The 23750-nt window shown below is 37.4% G+C and overlaps 1 protein-coding gene across 1 annotated transcript; it reads left to right on the forward strand.

The window, feature by feature from the left end:
- Positions 1-1951: 1951 nt before the first annotated feature.
- Positions 1952-21791, forward strand: LOC117207181. The gene is made up of 6 exons (XM_033447126.1): positions 1952-2445; positions 3110-3370; positions 10476-10578; positions 10657-10742; positions 13383-13487; positions 17545-21791. Exons 2-6 carry the CDS (start codon positions 3346-3348, stop codon positions 20922-20924), a joined length of 3699 nt encoding a protein of 1232 aa, XP_033303017.1. The 5' UTR covers positions 1952-2445; positions 3110-3345; the 3' UTR covers positions 20925-21791.
- Positions 21792-23750: the final 1959 nt, after the last annotated feature.

Genomic DNA, 23750 nt, shown 5'->3' on the forward strand with positions numbered 1-23750 from the left:
TAGAAAGCAAGGAAGGCAGGAGTAAAATGTGCGTACGAAGAAAATGACAGACAGTTGAATCCTTTCGAATAAATATTTATGTAAGATAATTATCTGAATAAATTTATAATACTCGAATATTTTTATCCGTGACAAATTATTTTTTCTGTTTCGTCATATAACGATTGCAGAATTACTCGAACGATAATAATTGTTTTTACTTAATTTTGTACAAGTATATAAGGATAGCAGTATAACGTTTGTTATTAATTTACCAAGGAACGATAAACTTTTCAATCTGACATTTGGAAAATGTTAATTATAAAAACCGATATTACAAAGAAGCTCGAGGATATATCTCACGTTTAGTGACACGTCCATCTTCGGTGCAATATAAATAGTTGTATGTATTACGTAATTTTATTTCGATATATTCCTATTTAAATATACATTTTTCGATTAAATCTCTATTCAAATAAATTCTTAATAATTTCTTATTCGAATAAATCCTCATTCAGATAAATACTTATTCGATTGGATATTTATTCAATTTTGGCGATGAATATAATGTTATTCCATATTTTTATTCGTCAGCTGTTGCTCGAAAGAAATTTTGACCAGCATTGGAAGAAAGAGAAAAGATCGAAATCCATCTGAAAACTGAAACGACATAGAATGGAAATACTTCGCGTTTTCCATGTTAGTGTTTATTCGTAAATTATCGCGGGGGAATAATGCATAGATTTTGCGTAATCGAGATATCTAGAATAATACGCGCGTCAATATTTATAATTTATAAATGACGAAAGCTCGAAATGAAGGGTATTCCACGCTTCGCAATAAAATATTAAAAGTGCGTGTGACAGATGCCGAGGATCTTTGTGCATTTTTATGCACCAAAAAAGAGTAGATGTAATAAAAATAAAACAGTGAATATCGGCGTAAAAACGATAAACGCTGCTAAAACGAAACGAATCTCAAGTGAAACCCTTGTAGAAGATAAAAACAGAAGTAAGATGGAAGAGAACTTGAAGAAGCAAGATCTACGGACTATAGAAAGAGAAACCAGAGTGTACGTGCGTCTTGCGAAAAACCAGATGTACAGAAGCGAGTGTAAGTTGCACGAGAAAGAAAGAAAAGAAGAAAGATGGAAGAAAGGAGGAAGAAGATGAGATGTTGGATGAAAGATGAAGAGGAGGGTGGAGTGATATAAACAGAGCAAGAAGAAAGGAAGAAAGTCGAGGAAGAGAGAAAGGTGGAGGCGAGGCGTGTGTGCAGAACGGAGGCAATGTCACCGAACTTACATAATGTGTCCTGTTTCTTCAATTACACGCGCCGAGATATCGATGCAGCGTACATTTAGGTCGCTTGTACCTGTATATATATGTATATTCGAGAGACCTTTGCTCCTGCCATAACTGTGGAGGATGGAAATGGCAGTTGCAGAACAAAAAGAATGTGGGACGTTGTTCTTTCGAACGCAGATACGCCCGATGTATTTACTCTTTGTATTATTGTCTCGTTTGTTATGTACAAAGTGAGAGGAAACCTGATTCCTTTACGTCAAATCCTCCTCCGTTTCTCTAAACCAACGAGTCGAACAAATCTCTAGCCATCTTCTTTCTCAATCCATTCCTAACTAAAACCATCGTAACCATTAACCGAGAAACTTAAAACTTCCTCCGAGCGATAGAAACAAGCCAAATTCAGCGTTCTATGTTCCTTGTATCGACAAATCGGAAAAATCTCTAGCCACGTATCTTCCTACGCTGGTAATTTAATTCCCAATCTTGTCGCAATGATCACCGCTGTATCTGTAAACTCAGAGACCTAAAATGTCCTTCGGGAACAGTCAAAATCCTCCTTCTCAGCCCCATCCTCGCCTTGGATCTTCCTAAACCGACAAACGTCGAAGATCTTCGAAATAGCCGCAGAAAATGTTCGTTATAGCCCGTTTTAAATTCACCAATCGATGGAACCTTCGATGCCAACATAACGCAAAGGAACGGAGACACAGGGTAACCTACGATAAATGTCAGATCGGTGGCAAAGATCGTGGGACGAGGCATCGAACCGCGTTACGCCCGTTTCGGCGCGTAGTTCTTTCCTCGGCGGTCAGAACATCGGTAAAATCCAGCTATCGAAAGCAGATCGATCCACGCAACGTCGTCAGCTCCCTCGAGGTGTTCCTCGGCTGGCTAACTTTATCGGGCTCGCTCTACTTTCCATTTTAATTGCGAACACCTGGGATTCTTCGATGGAATCCGACGACTGGAAACGAATGGCAGATGCGACGTGTCCGCGCGAATGGTGGGATCCTACGTCTGTAAACGTCGCCGGCGACACTTTCCACTCGAATGGTTCGTCGACGCGACTGGCAGACGTTTTCTAGGTGAATGGAACGGGGATTCTGGATAGTCGGTTGATACCAATCGACGGAGAAATGGGAGAACGAAGGGTGATCAGGTACGGTTCTGACGTGTTTGAAAGTCTCATTACGTGGTATATGTTGTACCAATATCGAGGAGATTAGAGTGGTTTGCAGAGAAGGGCAAGAGGATGTGCTTAGAGATTTTGGAGTTGTATCGATTCGATTGGTTTCGATTGAATCTTTTATGGATACAACTAAAAGGAAGCATCCTAAGTACAGATTCGTTTCATCCTGTAAATATTATAACGTATTACGCGTATTCCGTATATTTTTCAATTTTGCCCAAACGAATAAACGTTCTGTCTATAATAAAATACCAAAACTGTACCGTTTGGCCAGTATGAACGAGCAGAATATAATCAGGAACGTTCCTGCGTGTTTCTTCTACGATATAAACTTGGCATTTGTTACGTGTATCGGTGCAGTCTAAATTTAGTATTGGAAGAAGGCTAAAGGCACCCTGTATCCTATCTAGACGACTGTTCGAAAGATAAATTATTTAAAAAGATACCGTAGCTGTACCATCGCGAGAGTCTTTACATTCCAAAACTGATAATTTTCCTATTATCGCAACTTTTACGATAACTTTTATTTTCCAATTTGCAAAATCGCGCTGTATCGTAAAAAATTCGCGAAAACCAAATGTTCCGTCTCCGTCACTCGTATATCGTGTAGCTTACCAAATTTCCTTGTTGTCAGAGGCGCGGCAGAAATTCCTCTCGCGGAGGGATGACCGATGCGTGTATTGGCGCGGGTGAGAGGTGGAAAGCGAGAAGAAGAAAGGTAAGAGGTGCGGATCCCTTCCCTTTCGTTCAGAAGCTTGGAAGAAGACTCGAGAGGAGATCGGTGTAGTCGCAGTGCATCGGCTGCTACACGCTGGCCGAACGTTCGACGTCGGACACCTTCGCCGGGACACTCATGCAACGTGCGACAAAATGCCGACCACGCTGCCCGTTCTGTGTAAGTGTCGTCAACGTGAACAGGAATCCGATTTCGACCGCGTTCTACCGTATAGCGTACGATTCGAGGCCGATTCCTCCCAGGCTACGCTCGACTTCGACAGAGTCAGATCGATTTACCTGTATGGGAAACGTAGGTCTTTTCCCTCAGCGACAGGTAAGAGCTGTCCATTGGTTAGCCCAAGAAGGTGTAGAAATCGTCCCCAAACGAAGATCGAATCGCGTGTTAACGGATGACCTTAGAAGGTGTTCGGTTGACGAGGGTTTGACGTGGTTTGACATGGTTTGAGGTGTCTGGCTCGTAGTTAATTCGTGGTGCTCGATTAATGGTGGGTTAATGAAGCACTTCGTAATTGATCGATGGTGTCAGCTCTATGGTTATTTAATTCGTAGGTGTTGGATTACAACGTGTACCTAATTTGTACAGCAGCGGTTGTTTGATTTGTGGTGTGCGGCTTGTGGTTGATCTGTTAGTCTGGGATTAAGGTTAGATATTTAACTAACGCTTGGTACAAAGTGTCCACAGTTGAATAGTGGTATTCGGTTTATGGTTGTCTGATTCATAGTTGTTGCATTGTAACGTTTAATTTGTTTGTATTCGATTTTCAATTCGAAATTAAAGCTACATGTTTGATTAACAGTTGGCGCCAAGTATCTGTAATCGAATCGCTATATTCGATTTATAGTTGTTTCATTCATGAATTATCTGATTCGTAGTTATTGGATCACACCGTGTTTGCTTCGTATGGTATGCTCATTTGTTCCGAGGTGTACAGTTTGTGGTTGATTCGAGGAGTCCCATTTTTTATGTACCAGCACATCTGACTTGCGATATCGTATTTATAGTCGGATTGAAGTCGATTTTTACTCGCGTTAACTTTGTGTCGTGTCTTGCATTAGCATGTATCGAAAGGTTCGACTTAAATCTTTATTGAAACGTTTGGCTCCTATCCGAAAGATGATCGAATGTAAGGAAAGAATGTCTACGAGAAGTGACAAGTATATTACAATGACGGCAATGGCTATATTTACGCGTTGGTTGATAGCTTTTGTGTCCTCAGTGACGGTCGAAGAAAAAAGCATAGCTATTGAGTAGTTTGACAGCTATATTTTTAACAGAAGTACGAAGCTGATGTTAGTTAAAGATAAGAGAATGTAAAAAGGGACGAATAGATACTTTAATACTAGAACTACCTTCGGTGTAAATGAACTATCTCAAGGAATAACGATCAAGTATCTCTGACAATCCTTTAAATCTTAATTTAAACCGTAATTAATAAAATTGGATAGTCAGATGCTTCCCGGGTACGATCGGCGCATATTGGGGCCATTTTACAAGACCACATTATGTGTCCGGTATTTTGTGGCTAAAACCTTATGAACGTATCACAAATTAATAAAATTAAAAATGTCGTCTATAGGTCAAGGTAGTGCAGCGATTAGACACAAAATAGCAAAGTTCACGATTCCTAAGTACAGTCATGCTGGCGATTTCTCACGAGACTTGCCTCGTACTGTTTATACTTTGTATCGTACGTAACTGCAGCTGTGTATCTCGCCAAAAAATCAACAATTTTCGGTTCGTCCCGAGTCACTTTCGCAGGTTTGCCTCGTACTGTCTGCACATAAATTTCTAGACGATGAATATTCAGGAATTATGTCAACATGAATATTCTATAAGTACGAAGCACCGAGTGTAAAGTAATTTGCTTCATTTTCGTCTAATTCTCAGTTCATTGATACTTCTTAACAGAATTCAGAAATAACGAGCTTTAGAGGGATTAATCTATTGGAAGATCATTGTTTCAACATTGCGGCTGTTGTGTGGGCGTAATTTATTTCGTTTGGCATTTACTTGGCGAATAAATTGGTGAAATAATAGATCTGCCTTCCATGATATAACAATGAACTCTGAGATATTTTATTTACACTTCCTCTGGAAAGTTTGCAGCGTGCTAAGAATCGAACGGACAGTTCCTTCGAGAAATAAATATTACGATATTATTCTTCTATAGTATCGAAGCTAATCGTATCTAATTATATGTGAAAACGAAAATTCTATAGTTACGATATTCCGATCTGTCAGAAAAACACACGGAAAGGTATGTTTCGTCGAAAAAGAAAAAAGTGTGTCAAACATTTGAACCTGATTGTGCATGCAACAAACTTGGAAATAATTTTCTTTAATCTGCGATATATGTTAAATCTGCAGTTCCGCCTTCGCGCGATACAAGTGAAATCCTGGTGATTCGTGAACTGCACGAGAGACAGGAACACGTAAATATGTTCTCACGATTCTACTCGGTGTATACAACGAAATTCTGTTACGATTGTACGAATGAACGAGAGATTCAATTGATCGGAAGTAACATGCAGATTGTCACGATAGATTAGATAAAATACAGATTGGAATTTTTGCTGTCGTAACTTCTTAAGAGTCCTCGTGCATCTGATCGAAGTTCCTTATTAGTTAAAGTATTATCATTCTGTCGTGACTTTTTCATTTTTACGAGTTACGCTCTTCGGATATATTTTAATTATCTTCTTAATTAAAAGTTCTTAATTAATGTCCCGGAAAAGAAGGTAACATTCTTTGTTAGCGTTTTTATCTTTCTTTTTGAGCGTTTCTTCCATTTTAACGAAATGGAACCTTTTCTATTTTAGGTGAAAAAGATATTCTAATTTGTCGATATATTTAATGGATCGCGTGTAAATTACGGAGGGATGATCTTGTAATTATTTCGCTCGTTACAGTTCATTCTTTACGTCGTCGAATATACATGTAGAAATTGCGTAACATCCTTTCACAGATAAATTCTCACCGTCAGCCGTGCATCAATCAGTAGCTGATCGAATTGCAATTGAATTTAACGTGGCTACTGGTTTCTTCGTGACGACAGTGAGAATGGAGCGTGAATGAAACAAAGAGCTGAATAGAACAGTAAAAGCAGTACAAACTTTGTAATAGTCAACTTCGATGAAGTTGAAACAAATTACACGCGAAGTGCCGAATAATTTCTTAATCGTAAATATTATTTGAGAAATATTAAGAAATTGAAGAAATTAGGTATTAGCAGAAAAATTACTGAATACTTGTACATCATCTAAAATATTATTTTGCGTTTTGAAACAAATAAAATCTATTTTAAGTAACATATTTGTTCTTTTTAAATTGGTATAATTTTACACGATAAAAAGTTGAAAAGTACAGAAAGGGTAAGAGATTGGAGTTAAGTATGAAAAAGAAGAAACAATCTCAACGAAATAAATTAAAAGAAAAGAATTCTAACTTTCGAAAAATTAACTGAATTACGTAATAAGTATACTAAACAGTATCTAGATGGCAACGAAACATCTGTAATTAAAAATGCAAACGAGTGACTTTTAACATGAAAACTTAACCGAATGACCTGGTCTTTCACGATTTACGGTATGCGCGGCTTCCAACTTCTTAGCCATCCAACTTCGTGACCTTTCTTGCGTTCATCTTTTTAATGCCAACATCTACCGCGAGTATAGAGCCTCGCAAGAAACATTTTTATCTCCCGAACAAGAGTATCAACCGTGTGGAATCCATGGAACTCTGATTCTGAACAATAATTGCCCCTCCCACGACACGCGATCCCGTTATCTCGCATTCTCAATGACATCATTGAGCGCTATACTTTTTTAATTAGGTTACACGCGAGAAAGCGTCCGAGACAAAACCTGAAACTGCTCTCCTACGTCTTTTTTTTTTAGATGTATTTTTAGACTGTATACATTTATAGATTTCTATATTCTAATGAATTAATTAAAGAATATCTTTCTATGAAACAGTATTATACTATAAATATTACGCGATAAAATTCCTTAATTTTTAAGTTAAGCCGCGAATTTTCGACCAAGCTGTAGTTATAATTATTTTATTTTAATTATAAGATTAGAAATTCTTTTTTTACTTTATTTATTAAAATTTACAATCAATTCTCGCATTGAGAATTTTCAGTAATTTTTTCTGGCGTGGCGCAGTGACATGGCTAATTATTTATAATAAGTTAATACTTATTATAGATTGGAAATAAAACGAAAACTATATCTTTTTCGAAACACGTATCAATAGAAATACCTACGTTAAATAAGAAGAAACACGATAAAAGTACAGAGAAATCTAATTGAGGAATCTAAATTGTCGTAAAAATGAAACTGAATTTTGAGAGAAGTACAATCTTTAAATTATATTTCCTTCGAATGGATCTACCAATTACGGCTTAAATATCTTGAAACAAAAGCAGACAGTTCTTTCACAAGATCAGTTTAATTAACATGTACCGCTGCGTTTCGTAAAAAGTAAAAAATTTGCGTCAAGATTCAGTTACCTGTGTAAATAAATCGAAAAGGCTGATTTTTCTATTCTTCTTGTCAAGTCTATAAAAATATTGTACGATATAGCCATTATATCTTAAATTATAGTCACTGGAGTACAGGTTAATGATGTACTCAGTGCGTCACTAGAATTTCGTCACAAGGATTCTTTTCGTAATAAAATGGAAGCAAATGTCTGTTGCAGTAACCAGAGTGTGCGTCAGAGACGATGGAAATTCAGTGTTCTGAGTTAATGCAACTCGCGGCCCGCAAATATGAATTATAATAGTTGCGACTATACAGCGGTGACGAAACGTCGCCAGAGATTCTACTGACAGAATCACGAATTACATAGAACGAAGAAGGCAGAAAAAAGACCAGCGATCATTAAGGAACAATAGGTGTTTCTCCTAAATTATCTTAAACGCTAAATTGTCAGGTCAAGTGACTAAGGCAGAGACTTTCGTGATAGACTCGTCGCAATTCAATTTTCTGTTTGTGTTCTCGAGACAAACAGCGAAAAGATTTTAGAATCTTAATGAATCACGGCCTTTTCACGAAATTACAGTTGAAACGAAGATTAATTGGACATTTTAACTAGTTTTTCGGACAAACGATAGCTCCAGCTCGAACAGTTAATTAAAAGAATAAATGTATATACAGGCTGGTTGGTAACTGGCGGTACAAGCGGAAAGGGGGTGATTCTACGCGAAAAAAGAAATCGAAAATATAGAATAAAAATTTTTCGTTCGAGGCTTTGTTTTCGAGAAAATCGACTTTGAATTTTCGCTCGGTACGCCTGCACTTTATCGCGTCTCGTTATAACGGATCTCACTGTAGATCGTTGTCTCGATGTAAAAATTAAAAAAAAAAAATTTTTATTCTATATTTTCGACTTCTTTTTTTGCGTAGAATCACCCTCTTTCCGCTTGTACCACCAGTTACCAACCACCCTGTATATATATCTGTATGCGTGTTAAAATTCTGCTTTAAAGTATTGGGTTGGCAACTAAGTGATTGCGGATTTTGTCAATACCACATAATGACAAAATCCGCAATCACTCAGTTGCCAACCGAATAACTTTAAATAGTTTTTGAGACGATTAGTAGCTTGTGGTCAGAGAGACGAGGAAAACGAGAAGTTAATATACGAGGATGTTACTAAATTGTATTGGTCGGATAATATTGGTTAACAAATTTGTTAAATAACTAGTGGCCTGTGGTTAGAGAGACGATGGAAGTACCAAATGAATATGTACGTGTTAGAATCTTAATAAATCACAGTCTTTTCGTTAAATTAACGTTGGAAAAATTCTGGTTGGTCGCCTTAACCAATTTCGTTTGAACGAATAATAGATTGCAATGGAAGGAGCAATGAAATTAAAAAACAAATTATTACGATCCTAATAAATCACGACTTTTTCATCAAACTGTCATTATAACCTGTTTCTTGAATAAATTGATCGCCACTTCTTTATTACGCATATAAATTTAGTAAACCGGGTATCGACGAAATCGAGACGAGCTGGCCTCGGTCAGTTTCTCAAAAACGACTGCGAGGACGAGAAAACAAATCGATTTAATTAATCTAATTGAAATAATTATAAACGACTGTCTAATCGATTACGAGAGACGCGAACGTTTAACGCTATTAATAGCGTTAAAAGCCCGTCATCGGATAACGCTAATCGGTCGTTTGTGCTCGCTAACATCTCGAAAATTGATCGAAATTTCCTACTTTTACTTGCGCCTTGGCAAACTTTCGAATTCGTTTCGCGACATAGAACGCCTTCTTTCTCTTACGACGAACAAAACGCGCCAGCTTTTTCAACGCACGTTCAAATATTCTCGAAATAGAGCGCTCGAGTACTGGTTCTAACGTATAAAATACTAAACGAGTCATCTCGAGTGGTTCGCTTTCGAACTCGATGGATGCCTATAACCGGATCGTGAGGCTATTGTCTCGCTCGACTTTGTTGTTTTACATGATTGGATGACAGTCGAGGGAAAGATGGTCATTAGAAGCGACGAGCTGTGAATGAGTGTATCGATTAGAGGGGAATCGTAAAGGGGCGATGTTATGTTGTTGCGGGGGATCCGGCGTTGGAGGAGCAGCGATGTACGCGTATATAACGCGAAGTAGAAAGTGGAATTCGCGGATCGGGAGGAGATGATAAGCGGCTACGCCATGCGTTTCCTTTGCAAGCGTTGGAAATGGAAATAAACGCTGCTGTATCGACCGAGACATTGGGAAAACTTGCAGATCCGAAGCTTGGGAATTCAAACGTTGAAATTAATCTTACGGGGTACAAGAGGAATTTGAAAAAGTTTGCAGATTAATCTCTCGAAGGACGCATTTTTTAAAGTCAAAAAGATATAACGTTTTTCCGAACAGGTACCGATGTATCCTACGATCGCGGATCGAGAGTATAACTGCTGCGATTCATCACGCGGAAGACGAGAAGAATTTTAAAAAGTTTGCAAATTAACCTCTCCAGAGAGGTATTTTTTAAAGCTAGAAAGATATTTCTTCGTGCAAAGACGTATCGATATCCTCGATGTTTCATAAAGTGAACATAATTCCAGTGGTTAACCGTGTTTTGCATATTATTTTTCTCAGACTACATACACGATTTTTATTCTACTTGGAATTATTATTATTATTATTATTATTATTATTATTATTATTATTATTATTATTATTATATTTTTAATCATTCGCCTATGTAACATCTCTAGTAGAGGCACTCCTCTTTGCACAGATCTCGTGACGCTGGTCTTATGCAACATTCACGGCAGTCTTGAACATGAAATTCCAAGGAGGAGCTTCCTGTCACGAAGAGCCATTGATGGTACCAGGGGGAGGTATTGCGTTCGTTTCGTTTCGCGTGTATTCACGCGGATGCGTGCGTACGATTAAACAAGCCTACGATGTCGTTTCAGGAAGTTCTTCGATCCGGAAGAAGAGGGAGCGTTCGACAGTTACGGATCTGCTGGTGGCCAGTACGATCCATACCAAGAGAAAACAGGTAGATTGTTCGTTTCTTGTCTTTTTTTTTCTATGAAATTCCTTACTAATTAACGCGTAGCGATTTTAATGATTTAATTTTATGCCAATTAACCGTAAAATCACGAAATTCGTCGAATCGACGAATTATCTTGTTTTATCGAGATGCAACGTACAGAGGAATGTAACTTGAAATTGTAATTATCTTAACTTTCGATCTCGTAAAATGATATAAAGTGACATGTAATCGAACGAGATGATATATATCGTTCGAATGATCATTTTTCAAGTATCTTATTTCAACAATGTCCGAGTCTATATCGCCGTGTGTTACTTAAAGTGTGAAAAATTTGTAACGTCTGGATTTAATATCGCTGCCAGATACTGTCAGCCATCGTAATAATTGATAACTGGTTGAACAATGCTACCTAACAAAGTCGATGGCACTGTGAATAGAAAGATCCTTAACAAGGAACGACGATAACTATCTGTAAAGTGATTCTATGAAAATAATCAGTCGGAGAATGGGGACGGGTCAAGGAGTCCCTTCGTTTTCTCGCAATTTCTAATATAAAAACTAAAATTGACTTTCCATTAAATCTCCACTGCGCGGATGAATTCTCGTTAACATTTCTCAATTTTCATCTTTAGATTTTATTTGCCTGCAATCACAGTTACTTTACTCTTATGTCCCCAGCAATTAATAACTCGTGACATCATTTTTATTCATTGACACGATTATTTAATACGTCTACAGTCAACAAAGAGCATTGTCATAGGAACGGAGGTGCGAATAAAAAGGACTCGCAATATGCTAATTCTCCGACGCTTAGGCGGTATGATGTTATTCATCTTGTTTCTTTTTCTTCGATTAATTACGCGTTGACACCGATTCCATCGATCGATGCCAGTGTTGTTAAAAACAGACACTCGTTATGAATGATCGATCATTAGAAACGAGGATTCGTGTTGCAAAATATTTCCAAGATTCTCGTTATCTTCTGCATTTCTGCAATTTTATATTCTCATATTATACGTATATTTTCAAGATTCTACGTGGCTTCTAAGCAGCCTCACGAAAAGTACAAAATTACTGCTCCTCTCGACAAGCGTAAGACTGTTTAACGCAAGGTACAATCAATCTTACACCAAGCCGAAGAACTTCTCACTACGACGATGATCTATCAAAACGAGGCAAATTAGTATCGACACCTTTAACATTAAGTACAGAAATTACGAGGAAATCGATGGGTGAATCTAAATTGCTATACGAAGGTCCTCCATTAAAGATATAATTGCGAGTTACAGTCTCTTTTACAGGTACGAAGGAAAAATCCTGATTACCGAGATTATTAATAATTTTTCTTTATTTTTCCATCTTCGCAAAGTATGAACCTACATAGTTAAATACCGAGTGATAGACGTTCCGTTGGATTAAAAAGCAGAGTCGTCGGACGAGGACATTATCAAGTGGCGTGAAAGGCGTTAGGTATGACGGATGATGGAAAAATCGCGCCATAGGTCACGTGAAACCTCTCGCGACTTACAAGAAGCAAACCGAAGAAATCACGTGTGGCGCTGTAAACGAAGCGAACACGTCCTGTTAAATGTCACACACGCTGGATTATCCTGACGAGGTGTTTTTCACGACCTTGACTCACCACGAGCCATTATGCTCCTTTATGTAAGGCCTGGCACGTGATGATTCAGTTTCTCCACGTGAAATCTGTGTTGGTCGAAGCTTTCATTTTAATCATTGTTTATTCGGTTTTGAATATTTCTTTTCTGGCTGAGCAGATATTTTACATTTACACTTTCTACGATTACGTATTATCTTATCGAATTATATATGAATAACCTTGTCCTCTTTAAATAAATTCTGTTGCATACTGCACGGAGAAATGAAAGAATAAAATTCAATCGATAATTTTCTCATTATTTAAAATCTACCATGATTGGATTTATTGTAATTTTACTTTATCTTCGAAGTTGAAGAATCGACGAAGAAATGCATATTGAAATAAATATTTTATGGAACATAGAACAAAGAGATTTAATCGAATTCCAATGATTCTTTACTTTTACGAAATGGATCACTTGTATAATTTATCTAAAGATCTGGTGGAGTACAAAAGAATTTTTTTAACGATTTTTCACTAAAAAGTCTAAGAGCCTGAAATTTGATATTTAGTTGTTGAAAAAGTGAAAGTTTCTATGCTTTGCAAGAAGTTGGAGTTTTAAACAAACGTAAGTGTGTTTGCTCGAACAAACAATTAACAGGCCATTCATAATCATCGTAACATTTACCATAATTCAGAATGTATACCTTTCGTTCTTAGCATATACGAGCACAATCATCGCATCGTTCAAAGTTCATTGAAATGCTCACAGTCATTCGATGATATTTATTTAATGTCATGCTAAGACGATCTGCAGATGCTTGCCATTCTCTCCAATTTGTTACTACAATATACGATGTAATTTTGGAATATCTTGTCGGTTTTATCGTCGATAATAACTCGCAATATAAAATCAATGGCATGGCTATCCAATTCATTTGGCTAATATTATTCACGTTTATTAATTCGACGCTTCTTGTTCGACTATTAAGCGAGCAGTGAATACTAAGCGATTGTATGTTCTTTTCATTTTTTTGTTTTAGATTTGTCAGACATTAGGAGGAACGTGCCAGGAGAACCAGGTATTGATTATCCGGCATACACGACGCTCCCTCAGACAGGTTTCACGTGCGAGGGACGCTCACGAGGTGAACTAAATTGCTCCTTTTTCTACCTTCGTAAAACTCAGTATATGGTTAATACATCATTCCGGAATAAAAATCTTTACAAGATAAGAGATTTATTCGCATAGAATTTCATCATAAAGTTGATATAATTCTTACTTACTATTTATATCGTTACACATAGATTGAATTATATTTTTGTAGTTAATATAACTAATTATAGTTGTAATCCAATTATCTTGAAACAAAGGTACTTTGTATAATATAACTGTACGATAAGTTTTAGAGAAATAGTTAGAGCAATTAATTGTTAATCTAACAAGCTAACAAGTGTCTTGTAAATATCTCGATTCTCGATGGATTTCCGATTTTTTCTTCTAGAAATAATATTTCTCTTTCTCTATTCCCGGAAGCAATACATCGGCCACGTTATTTTACAATTTTGCATTCGTAATTTTTCGCTGAAATACTTGGGATTTTCAGATAATATAAGACAAAAGATTTCTGCAGTGACTGATATATAGAATCGAAGCGAGTATGTTTCTAGATGCAATTCAATTCCTCGGAATAAAATCGAAACAGATCTACGTACACCTTTACCCTCAATTTCACTTCATAATGCTGCGAATTACTACGTACACGAAGAGATTCTGTTCGAACAGCTAATGCAACCACGTCAGAATTAGTCAATTTTCACATAGCAATCAATGGTATGACCGCTTGATCTTAACCATTCAGGTCGAAAGAAAGCGGTTGAAATTGGCATCTATATTAATAAAATTCATAGATTGCTTGAAATTGAACGTATTTGTCGTGAATATTTTTCGAATCAAATGAAAGAGAATATTCACTTCCTCCGTGAACAGAGCAGTAAAAGTAAGAAAATTCTCGATACAATAATATGCTTAATAATAATAATATAAAATCTTTTTTAAATCTCAATTTCCTTTTGGGATTCGTATGTTTAATTACATAAACTTTCTCATTTATGAAGAATATTAAATCAACCATATGAAACTGCAATGGTATGACCGTTTGATCTTAACCGTTCAGGTCGAAAGAAAGCGGTTGAAATTGGCATTTATATTAGTAAAATCCATAGATTGCTCGTCCGATTGTTCTGCCAGAGTTCGTAGAAACGAAATTGAACGTATTTGTCGCGAATATCTTTCGAATCAAATGGAAGAGAATATTCACTTCCTCCGTGAACAGAGCAGTAAAAGTAAGAAACTTCTCTATATAATAATATACTTAATAATAATAATAATAATTTCCTTTTGGGATTTGCATGTTTAATTACGTAAACTTTCTCATTTATAAAGAATTTTAAATCGATCGTATGAAACTACGATCTTCGGTATTACCCTACTAAATTTAAATCCTGCAAAACGACATTTAGTATACACCAATTATTAATAAAAAATATTAAAACAAACGGTTTTCAGAGTGTACGTATCCCATTAAAGATCCACGTGCATCAGCTTTATCCTACGACCGATTACCATTGATTCACACGTGTTTCACGCTTTTCCACGTGCAGTATCGATGTCAAGGATGTCTCTCACGCACACGATGCTAGCACGTGCGACCTGTGAAATCCATTCGCAGTATTTTCTTCGGTTTCGCAATAGGTCAGCGTTGCACTAGCCGTGGGGCGAAACTTGTCGCAAAAAATCGCACGAAAATGTTTGCCGATGTACATTTCAGCTGGAAAGGCAAACGTTCGCGTCGCCCAACGAAACGTATTTATCTTCGGCTACGCGTGTTCGTTCAAGATCTGGTATGAATCTTCTTCTTGCGTCTTATGAAAACTTTCAGCTCGTGGAACGTTGCCAGAAGCAAAGTAACGATAACGATTGAAACTTAGGAGATTGTTGGAATTGTTAGAAAATTTTTATACAGAGTCGAAGAAGAGAGGTTCGATCTCCTGATTTGGATTAGATTCGAGTTCAGTTTGGATCGGGTTGATAGAAATTGAAACTTGTCAAATCCATACAGTCGCTAAAAATCTTCCAGAGAACTGTTGATATAATCTGACTGATAAAAATTAGGGACTTTTAAACGTTCATACCGACGAGAAAATAATCTTTTGTCAGTTTCACGATTCTTTGCTGTGAAAATAACAGGTTCGTTGGCGATTTCGTCCACAGACTTAATTACAGTTATGAACAACGACCATTTAGATAAGTGGCGCGAATATGAACGAGTTTCAGAAGGCAAAAGAAAGTACAGTCTCAGTGTAATACTCTGTTATATAGTTTCTTTATTGAGCAATATCCTGATAATCTTGTACAGTTATACGATGTTCCTGCAGAAGCAACAGAATGTCGGCGAAAGCGACTCAACAATAAGATAAAGGCCAGACGGATAATCCAAACGATTCTGACGCGAGGCAATCGCCGTTCAGAAGCTTAGTATGCTGTTATTCAGCTGGTTACAAATCGGCACGGTGTTTGACTTTTGCCGATGGAAAATAGCGAAAGCTTAATATTTTATCTTACTGTATGGGAATTTTTCAGGAGGAAGATTTCAGTTTTTTCTTTCCTTTGAAAAGGGAATTACTTTGAAGTTTTTTAAAAATTAATTTTTTAATTCTGACGTTTGATTAAAAATTTGTATAGAAAGAGGAGTTGAACAGTTTCAGTTTCGAATATTAAATTAAATTTATTCTATATGCGTGTGTGTAAAGAAATTAGCCAAAACTTGCAACGTCTTCTTGCAACGCATGTAATTGGGATCATCGCGAACTTTACAGAACCTGTCATTCTTTTCCAAATTTATCCGTGTTTAATGGAAAAGTGTTCGATTTTTGGTCATTTATTTCGTCCTAAATTTATAGAATAAAACGTCACGCGATTCGTGTTCCTTTATTTCATCCTGTTTAGTCTTTCTCCAAGTTTTAACAGCTTCTAGCTCGCTGGATGTTGGCCGTATCAAAAATTTGTCCAGAAGATGGAAATTGTTTTTTTACTTATAGGTTTGCGACGTGATTTTTCCTGGTTGTTGGCTAGCTTAGGCGACAGACAGTACAAATATGATTACCCTAATATGATTACAAAAAGGAAATTAAATACTCACATCCTCGATCTCTCTTTCTATCGACTCTATTACGATAAATTGTTTGGTTTTCTCGTTTGGTTTCAATAATTTGTTGTTGGTTTCTAAAAAGCTAAATCACGCTATCTTATAGCGAAATTGAAAAAATGTCTAACACGTCCAACTGGCATTAAATCAAACGCAATTCTAAAATAAAAATCGAAGCCTCACGACTTCGACTTTTCCTTCTTTCCTGAAAGAAACCTCGGTAACTACTTTTAATGCGTCATCCATCACTGTTACGTTCGATACACACGATATCCATTTTCTTGTCGAAAGAAATCGTGGCGAGCATTCATAGAATGAAGAAAGCAACTTAATTGAAATTTCCAAGCAGCAGGTCATGTCGCGATGAACACTGGGGCGTCTTTTGTATCGCGAGTCTAAACTCGCGGAAGAAACCGCGTTATTAGATAATTCAAAGGAAGAGAGAAAGATGTCGAACAAGCATAGAAACGTCGTCTCGCGTCCCTTACGTAACGCGCATCGTACTTAAACATTGCTTATTGCACGATTATCTTAAATTGAAAAAAACTGAATAAAGGAAGATTTAGGAGACAGGAGCACGGATTGACCAAGTATCGATTGAATAACGAATCGAATTGTTCATATTTCGTTTTGGTGAATCGTTGAAATTCTTTTGGAAGATATAGTGTTATTATCAGAATGGAAAATAAAATACCCAGTTAGTCGTATTGAAATATCGAAATTCAGGGAATTGGAATCTAAATTTCTCTACTAACTAAGAGAAAAATAGGAAGAAAGAATTAGAAAAATTTTTCAAGTACGTGAAATGTTTCAGTCTCTTATAAAACTATGGATTAAAAATAATAATTGAAAGAATGATAGAGAGCTTTGGAAATGTCTGCCATCCGAACACTCGGATATTCAAAAAGTGGAGATATTGCAGATTTTGTATTTCGATATCGAAGGTTATTACGGAATCTCATAATGTAAAAAAATAAACATTTCTAATTTTCCTTAGGGTACTACGCGGACGAGGTGGCGGGATGCCAGGTTTTCCACGTGTGCCACGACGTATTGGTCTCCTCCTTCCTCTGCCCCATAGGCTCTGTATTCAGCCAAAAGCTGCTCACCTGTGACTGGTGGACCAAAGTAGACTGTTCAGCTAGCAGCAAATACATAGACGTGAATCGTAACAGTTACCAGCAAGATGACGACGAGATGATTCGAAACGCTTACGCAATGATCAGTCTCCAATCAGGAACAGACGTGACCAAGGATGGTCTGGTGGATCCTGATCGAACTGGAAGCGTGGTGGACTATCAAAGAGGTCCAGGAAGAATTCTCGACTATTCTTCAGTTGACACAACAGGAAACGACTTGAGGACCAATTTCGAAGACTATCGCAGACCTGCCAATCGAGATTTCCTGCCACCCTATCAGCTCAAAGACAAAAAGCCGGAAATTAGTGGAAATTATCAAGGCAAATTCTATTCTAGCGAGAAATCCAGGTCTCCCTACGAAGATTCGCCGATTATTCGAGTTCAGAAGATCAACGATCCAGGATATGGAAACCAGAGGAACAAAGATTTCCAGGAGACCTATCGAAGGCCCAACGAGTTCACCAATCAGTTCCAACCATCTTACGCACCTACTGTACCGACTGTCACCACTACAACTAGGAGATTTTACTCTCCAACTGTCCCTACCACATTCAAATCGTCTACTTTGGCATACAACAAGTTGGACCAGGCGATAGACAGCTCTGAATATTATCTTTCGCGCAGTAGGTCGAACAGCTTCGTCACTCCTCCTACCAGAGTCTTCTCGAACGACGACAAGAGTAGACAGGATTTAGGAAGAGACTTGAAAATATCTGAAGCTGTTTCTTTGAGGAAACCGAACAGGGATGACGATTATAGTAGACAGGAGAGTTACGAGTATGATTACGACGATGTCAATAGCGACGAAACGAAAGACGAACGTCCTAAAGAGAGATTTCAGGTGAGAGTTCTCGACGATTTTAATTACAATCGTACCAAAGTGTCGAACGGAGGAAGTTCTTTGTTTGATAGGGTCTACGCAGGATTCAACCACAACAGCAACGACGAAGAACCTCTGGACGACTTCGAAACGAGAGGTAGCATTGGTCTAGGCCACGCGTTTCATCAGTCGTTCAGGGGAATCTCCGTTGACGAACAGAATCCTGCGAGAGACGAAACCAAAGTTTATGGTGAAACTCAAAGAGGAATTAATTTCAATAAAGAAGAGATTAAATACACCTTGGTCAGACCGGAGCCTACGCGTTATCCCGGAGAAAAGAAAGAGGAAACGACTGAACAATACCAAAGAAACGATCAAAGAGACACCAAAACGAATAAGGAAGAATTTCTGAATAATTTCAATACTTTCCCATCAACGACCGCTTCGTCAATTATCGAAAGTACCATCAAAGCAAGCACGAATCTTCACGAACCACGTTCTTCGATATCAAATAGATCGAGTGATTTGAACAATTCTACTGACGTAAATTCCGAATTTTTTAATGAGAAACATTCCATCGATATAGAGGACAGTGGTTCTCAAACGCCTAGACCAGTCGAATTTCTAGAATCTCCTCAAAAGACGCAAAGTAAGTTCCAGATAAAGGTGCCAGATATACCTGAAGGATCCACTTTATTTAATCGTTACACGACTCAAAATGATGAACCTAGTTCAAGGACGACTGAGATACCGAGGTTCCAGAGCATTGGTTCTGACGATTATGTCGATCAGTCTACTTCTTTCGATAGAAACACAGGAGTAACGAGCAATTATGGAAACGTAGAGATCTCTGAAGACTCCAGTTTGCAGAATCATGGTAGTACAGTGGCTAGACCCCTAGTACCCTCCACTGGGTCGTGGTTTTCTTCCTCTTTTTCCGATCAATCGAATACCAAAAGTCCAACGAAAGATTACACCAGGCCCGAAGAAGGTGAATCTCCTCACACAAATCATTTTGATCCTTCTTTCAAATCTACGAACGACACTGAAGAGAAACTTGAGGATAATAAAAAGAGTGAACTTCGGTTTACCACAGATGATGCTGTTCAGAATTCCAGGACGATTTCTGTGAGTGCAAGCACCGTGTCTCCGCCAAAGATTATAAAAGCTATAACATCTTCAGGTTTCGTGAACTCCTCAGGAAGTGTTTCAATAATTAAAACCCCCGAAGAATTGTCGACACAGGGACCGATCGGAATTTCGACATCTCCCGTGACTAAATCTGTCGATATTGAATCTTCGGTGTCAACTTTCAGACCTGTAACGCATAGGAGCATAGAATCAGGCAGAAGCTTGGAAGAGAAGTCGAAAGATGACAGAGATAGCGTAGAAGCCTCGACCGTGAATGCTTTACTTGGATCCATCATGCCAGAAACTCTAAAGCACATCGAAGAAGCTATAGAGAAGAATAATTCGCCTTACCAAGTGACGTTGACGATGAACAAAGGCGCGGAGCTGATACCTACCGGACAAGATATAATTAGCAAACTGATAGCCCAACAGGGCAAAGAAACGTCGACTCTCAATGACGAGATACACGAACTAGAAATAATTAGATCTTTGGAGCCAGAAGTTCATAGAATGACAGAGTTACAGATCACTGCGGCGAATATTTCGGACGCGAGAAATGCGTCTAACTTCGGAAACGATTTTATCAATTCCGATCTAACCGATTTTAAGGCAAACAACCCGAATACAGTCAGTCTTCTTCAACTGATGTCGGAATTAATGAAGCATGACCGAGTTCCTCGACCATTTTCCCTGTCAGTCGCTCAAAATCCGGAGCTACAGACAGTAAATTCGAACGTGCAACAGCCGGATGAAGCGACATTTAGGTCTCAAGAGAGTTCTGCGCTGCCGAACTTGAAAACTTCTGCTCCTCGATCGAAAGAAGGGATTCTGGATCAGCTAGAGCAGCATTTCGGAGAACCTCTTTACAGAGAACAGAAAAAGATATTTGATCTTCCTGAGAAACAGAGATCGATTGATTTCCAGACCGCAGTTCTTTTTAGGAACACGAATAAATACGAGGAATCCAGCACCGATAAGACGATCGTGCCGATTGCTCAAACGAATTCTAAGATAGATATTAGGTCGACGACGACATCTACGCCGAAGACCACGTTTGCCACGAAATCCGAGAAGACTGTGGTGAAAACAGAATTTGTCCCATCGATTGGATTCTCTTTTGACACCGACGAGGGTAGAGAAGAATACGTTGAGGCTGTTTTAGGTGGCCTGATCGAGCCACAGGCAGCAGAAAGTCAGAAGAAAGAAATTATCTCGAAAGAGAAACCAGAGGGAGAGACGATTTTGAAAAAGAATGAAACAACAAAAAGTGTCCCAGAAGAGGTTTAAGGGTTGTTTCTAGGATGATTTTTCCAAGGATGAACTTAGGTTTAGAACGAAATCTGTGATGTCCTGCCGTTTCGTGCTTTCTATGATAGATCTTCTCGACTATCTTTTTTCTTCTCCCTTAATCGATATTTTTGAATATTTTCTCTTTTATTCTCGGGGGTATTACGAGTTCGAGACTTTTGTAATTAACGTCCCTTCCTTCGTGATTGAAAAATATAACGAATCATTGAATACAGAGGGATTATGGTATAATAATTTGAAATGGGGGATTAATAGTTTTTTTACCATTTATGTTGCGAGAGAATTAAACAATCGAGAGGATTACAAGTACGAAATTTGTATGAAATTAACGTTCCTTGTTTCGTGATTTAAAATTTCAACGAGCTTTTGATGGAAGTCTTGGAAGACGGAGATTAATATTTCTTGTTACCATTTACATCGTAAGCGAAGAAAAAGGGCTGATATATAATTAGTTTCATTAACTCTTTCTAGGATATTCTTACTTTTAATTAAAGCGACTAACATAACAGTGAGTTGGGTGTAAAATGTCTTTAAGGTTTTAAGATAGAACTAGACGTAACATGTATAAAATGGTAATTATATTATCGTTGTTGATAAGATCTATCATTGGTCTTCAGAAAAACAATATCGTTACTATTTGATAATACAAAATACGTTTTACTAACTTGATAACCTACCAATGACAAGGAACAGGGTTTCGATACTGTAAACTATAGATTCGTAGATGTGTGTGTTAATGTATGTACGAGTGTGCAAGAAGCAATAGTAATTATACGACTATTAAATTGTACCTTATGTAACCCAACATTCTAATGATTCTTAAATATATCCTATCGTTGCGAAGAAGAGCTTCTTTATTTCCTTTTGAAATTCCTTTAGACTTGAAAACGTTGAATCTTTTTAAACTTGGTTATTTAAAATTTACAATTCGATAAGTGTGAAATTTTTTAATATCCTACGATTCGAAATTTTGAAAACTCGAAAATCTGGAGTTTGGAAACTAAAAGATAAGAAAATTATTCGATTAAATATTTGTTAAATACAAACATTCAAGATTTAAAAATCAACGTTTGGAAATTCGCAAGGACTGCAAATTTCTCCGTTGTTAATTAATTGTATAAAAATACTTTTCTCTAGTTTGCCTCTATTCGCAAAACGTTGGTTATTTGCCATGGCAACATCGATACATCAAGTTTCGTAATTCGTACGCGTTTAATCGATTCATAGTGTACAGTGCTAGGTTAAAGTGCTCAAGCCTCCTTATAAACAGTCTACGAATCTTATCGAACGATTAAGTAGTCAAATAATTAACATTTTGAGTCAGAATTATTATAAAAGCAAGAGCGATGGCACAGCTATTTTAATGTACTAAAAGAATAAAGATTTTGCATGACACGTTGAAGTTATCAAACTTTTGAAAATTCTTTATGAGGATACCATTACGAAAGCTTTAATTGATCAAATTATGGCTGAGTCAGAAAGCGAATCTGTAAAACCTGACGTCGAAGGCGAAGACGAAGAAGATGAAGATAACAAAACGGATGCCCACAGTTTACCAAGTAAACAATCTTTGATACACATGGACTATCGGTAATAAAATAAATACACATTTCTACGATTTAATAAACACAAATGATTAATTGAAACAAATGATTAATTTTGATAGGATAATGTGGATACGGGACAGAGTGATGAAATTTTTGGGTATAAGTGGTCACGAGCTGCTCTTCTACAAACTTCTAAATGTAAATAACAACTTATATCGAAATTATTGAAAAGCAATCGAATATTCTTTAGATATTTCTACCGATCTGCAATAAAATAACATCTCGTCCTTTTCGAATCAAAGCCACGAATATGCAAATTCTAGAATGGTCCGTACAACGAAAACGAAATCAGTGCAGAGATTTATTTCACTCGAAAGAATCGGTATACTTGAAGACATAGAAAATCATTTCTTTTTAAACGATTTTTCATACTTTCTCGTCAACTTTCGCCTTTACCTCACCTTTGCCACGAGAGAGAAAATAAACGCGCGATTCGAAACTATAGGCAAACAATCGATACTTCGAGGACAAGCTACTCAATTTTCTGCTACTGGATCTCTATGGTGTGACCGATCTTGAGAGAAAGGTGATCTTTTTCTACTGCACCTATTCCACTGAAATCATCCACGTGGAAGTTCCGGTCTGGGAAAGTAAGTAGTTCATCTTTCTTAAACTAATTACAGCGAACACGAATCAGATAGATTATTGTATCGACTCTAAGGATATAAATTACTTTGTTATTGATGGATGATAGGCAAGCACGGTGTTGGTAAATTAGCCGCTTTGACGGCATTGTCGATGAAAAGGAAAAGTCGTAAGTTGAGAAGAAGAACCTTTGGTAAATTTTATCTTTAACAATTCAATTTTGTCGTGCACAGTTTGGTAGAATCCTGTTACATTCCATCCTTCCAATGGATTACTGGTTTGGTAAATCATATTTCCAACGATCCAAGTGACTTTTTTATCCACAATTTTCCACGTTCTGTTACGTTCTGTCCTTTTGATAGTTCACCTTTTTGGTAAATTGTACTTTAAACGCTTCAAACGAATTTTCTATGCACAGTTTGTTAGATTTTTTGTCTCTGTGGGGTCAATCAAAGCGTAGGATTGTCGTTTATGGATTTATGCTTCGATCAAAGTGCCAAAGCACGTGTTTGGTATTTACAGCTAAGCTACTGGATTGATAGTCGCGCGTCGAACGTACGACGAGTTATAACGTCAATGATAATCCACAGGAAAGGCGGAGAAAGTTTCACAA

This window comes from Bombus bifarius, unplaced genomic scaffold, assembly GCF_011952205.1.
Source record: "Bombus bifarius isolate JDL3187 unplaced genomic scaffold, Bbif_JDL3187 scf7180000008023, whole genome shotgun sequence".
Taxonomy (NCBI): Eukaryota; Metazoa; Arthropoda; class Insecta; order Hymenoptera; family Apidae; genus Bombus; species Bombus bifarius.

Coding starts and splice junctions, on each gene's coding strand:
- LOC117207181 (XM_033447126.1), top strand. CDS start 3,346: ATGCCGACCACGCTGCCCGTTCTGT. Junction 10,743..13,382: donor TCCATACCAAGAGAAAACAG/GTAGATTGTTCG, acceptor TTTTTGTTTTAG/ATTTGTCAGACATTAGGAGG. Junction 13,488..17,544: donor GTGCGAGGGACGCTCACGAG/GTGAACTAAATT, acceptor AATTTTCCTTAG/GGTACTACGCGGACGAGGTG.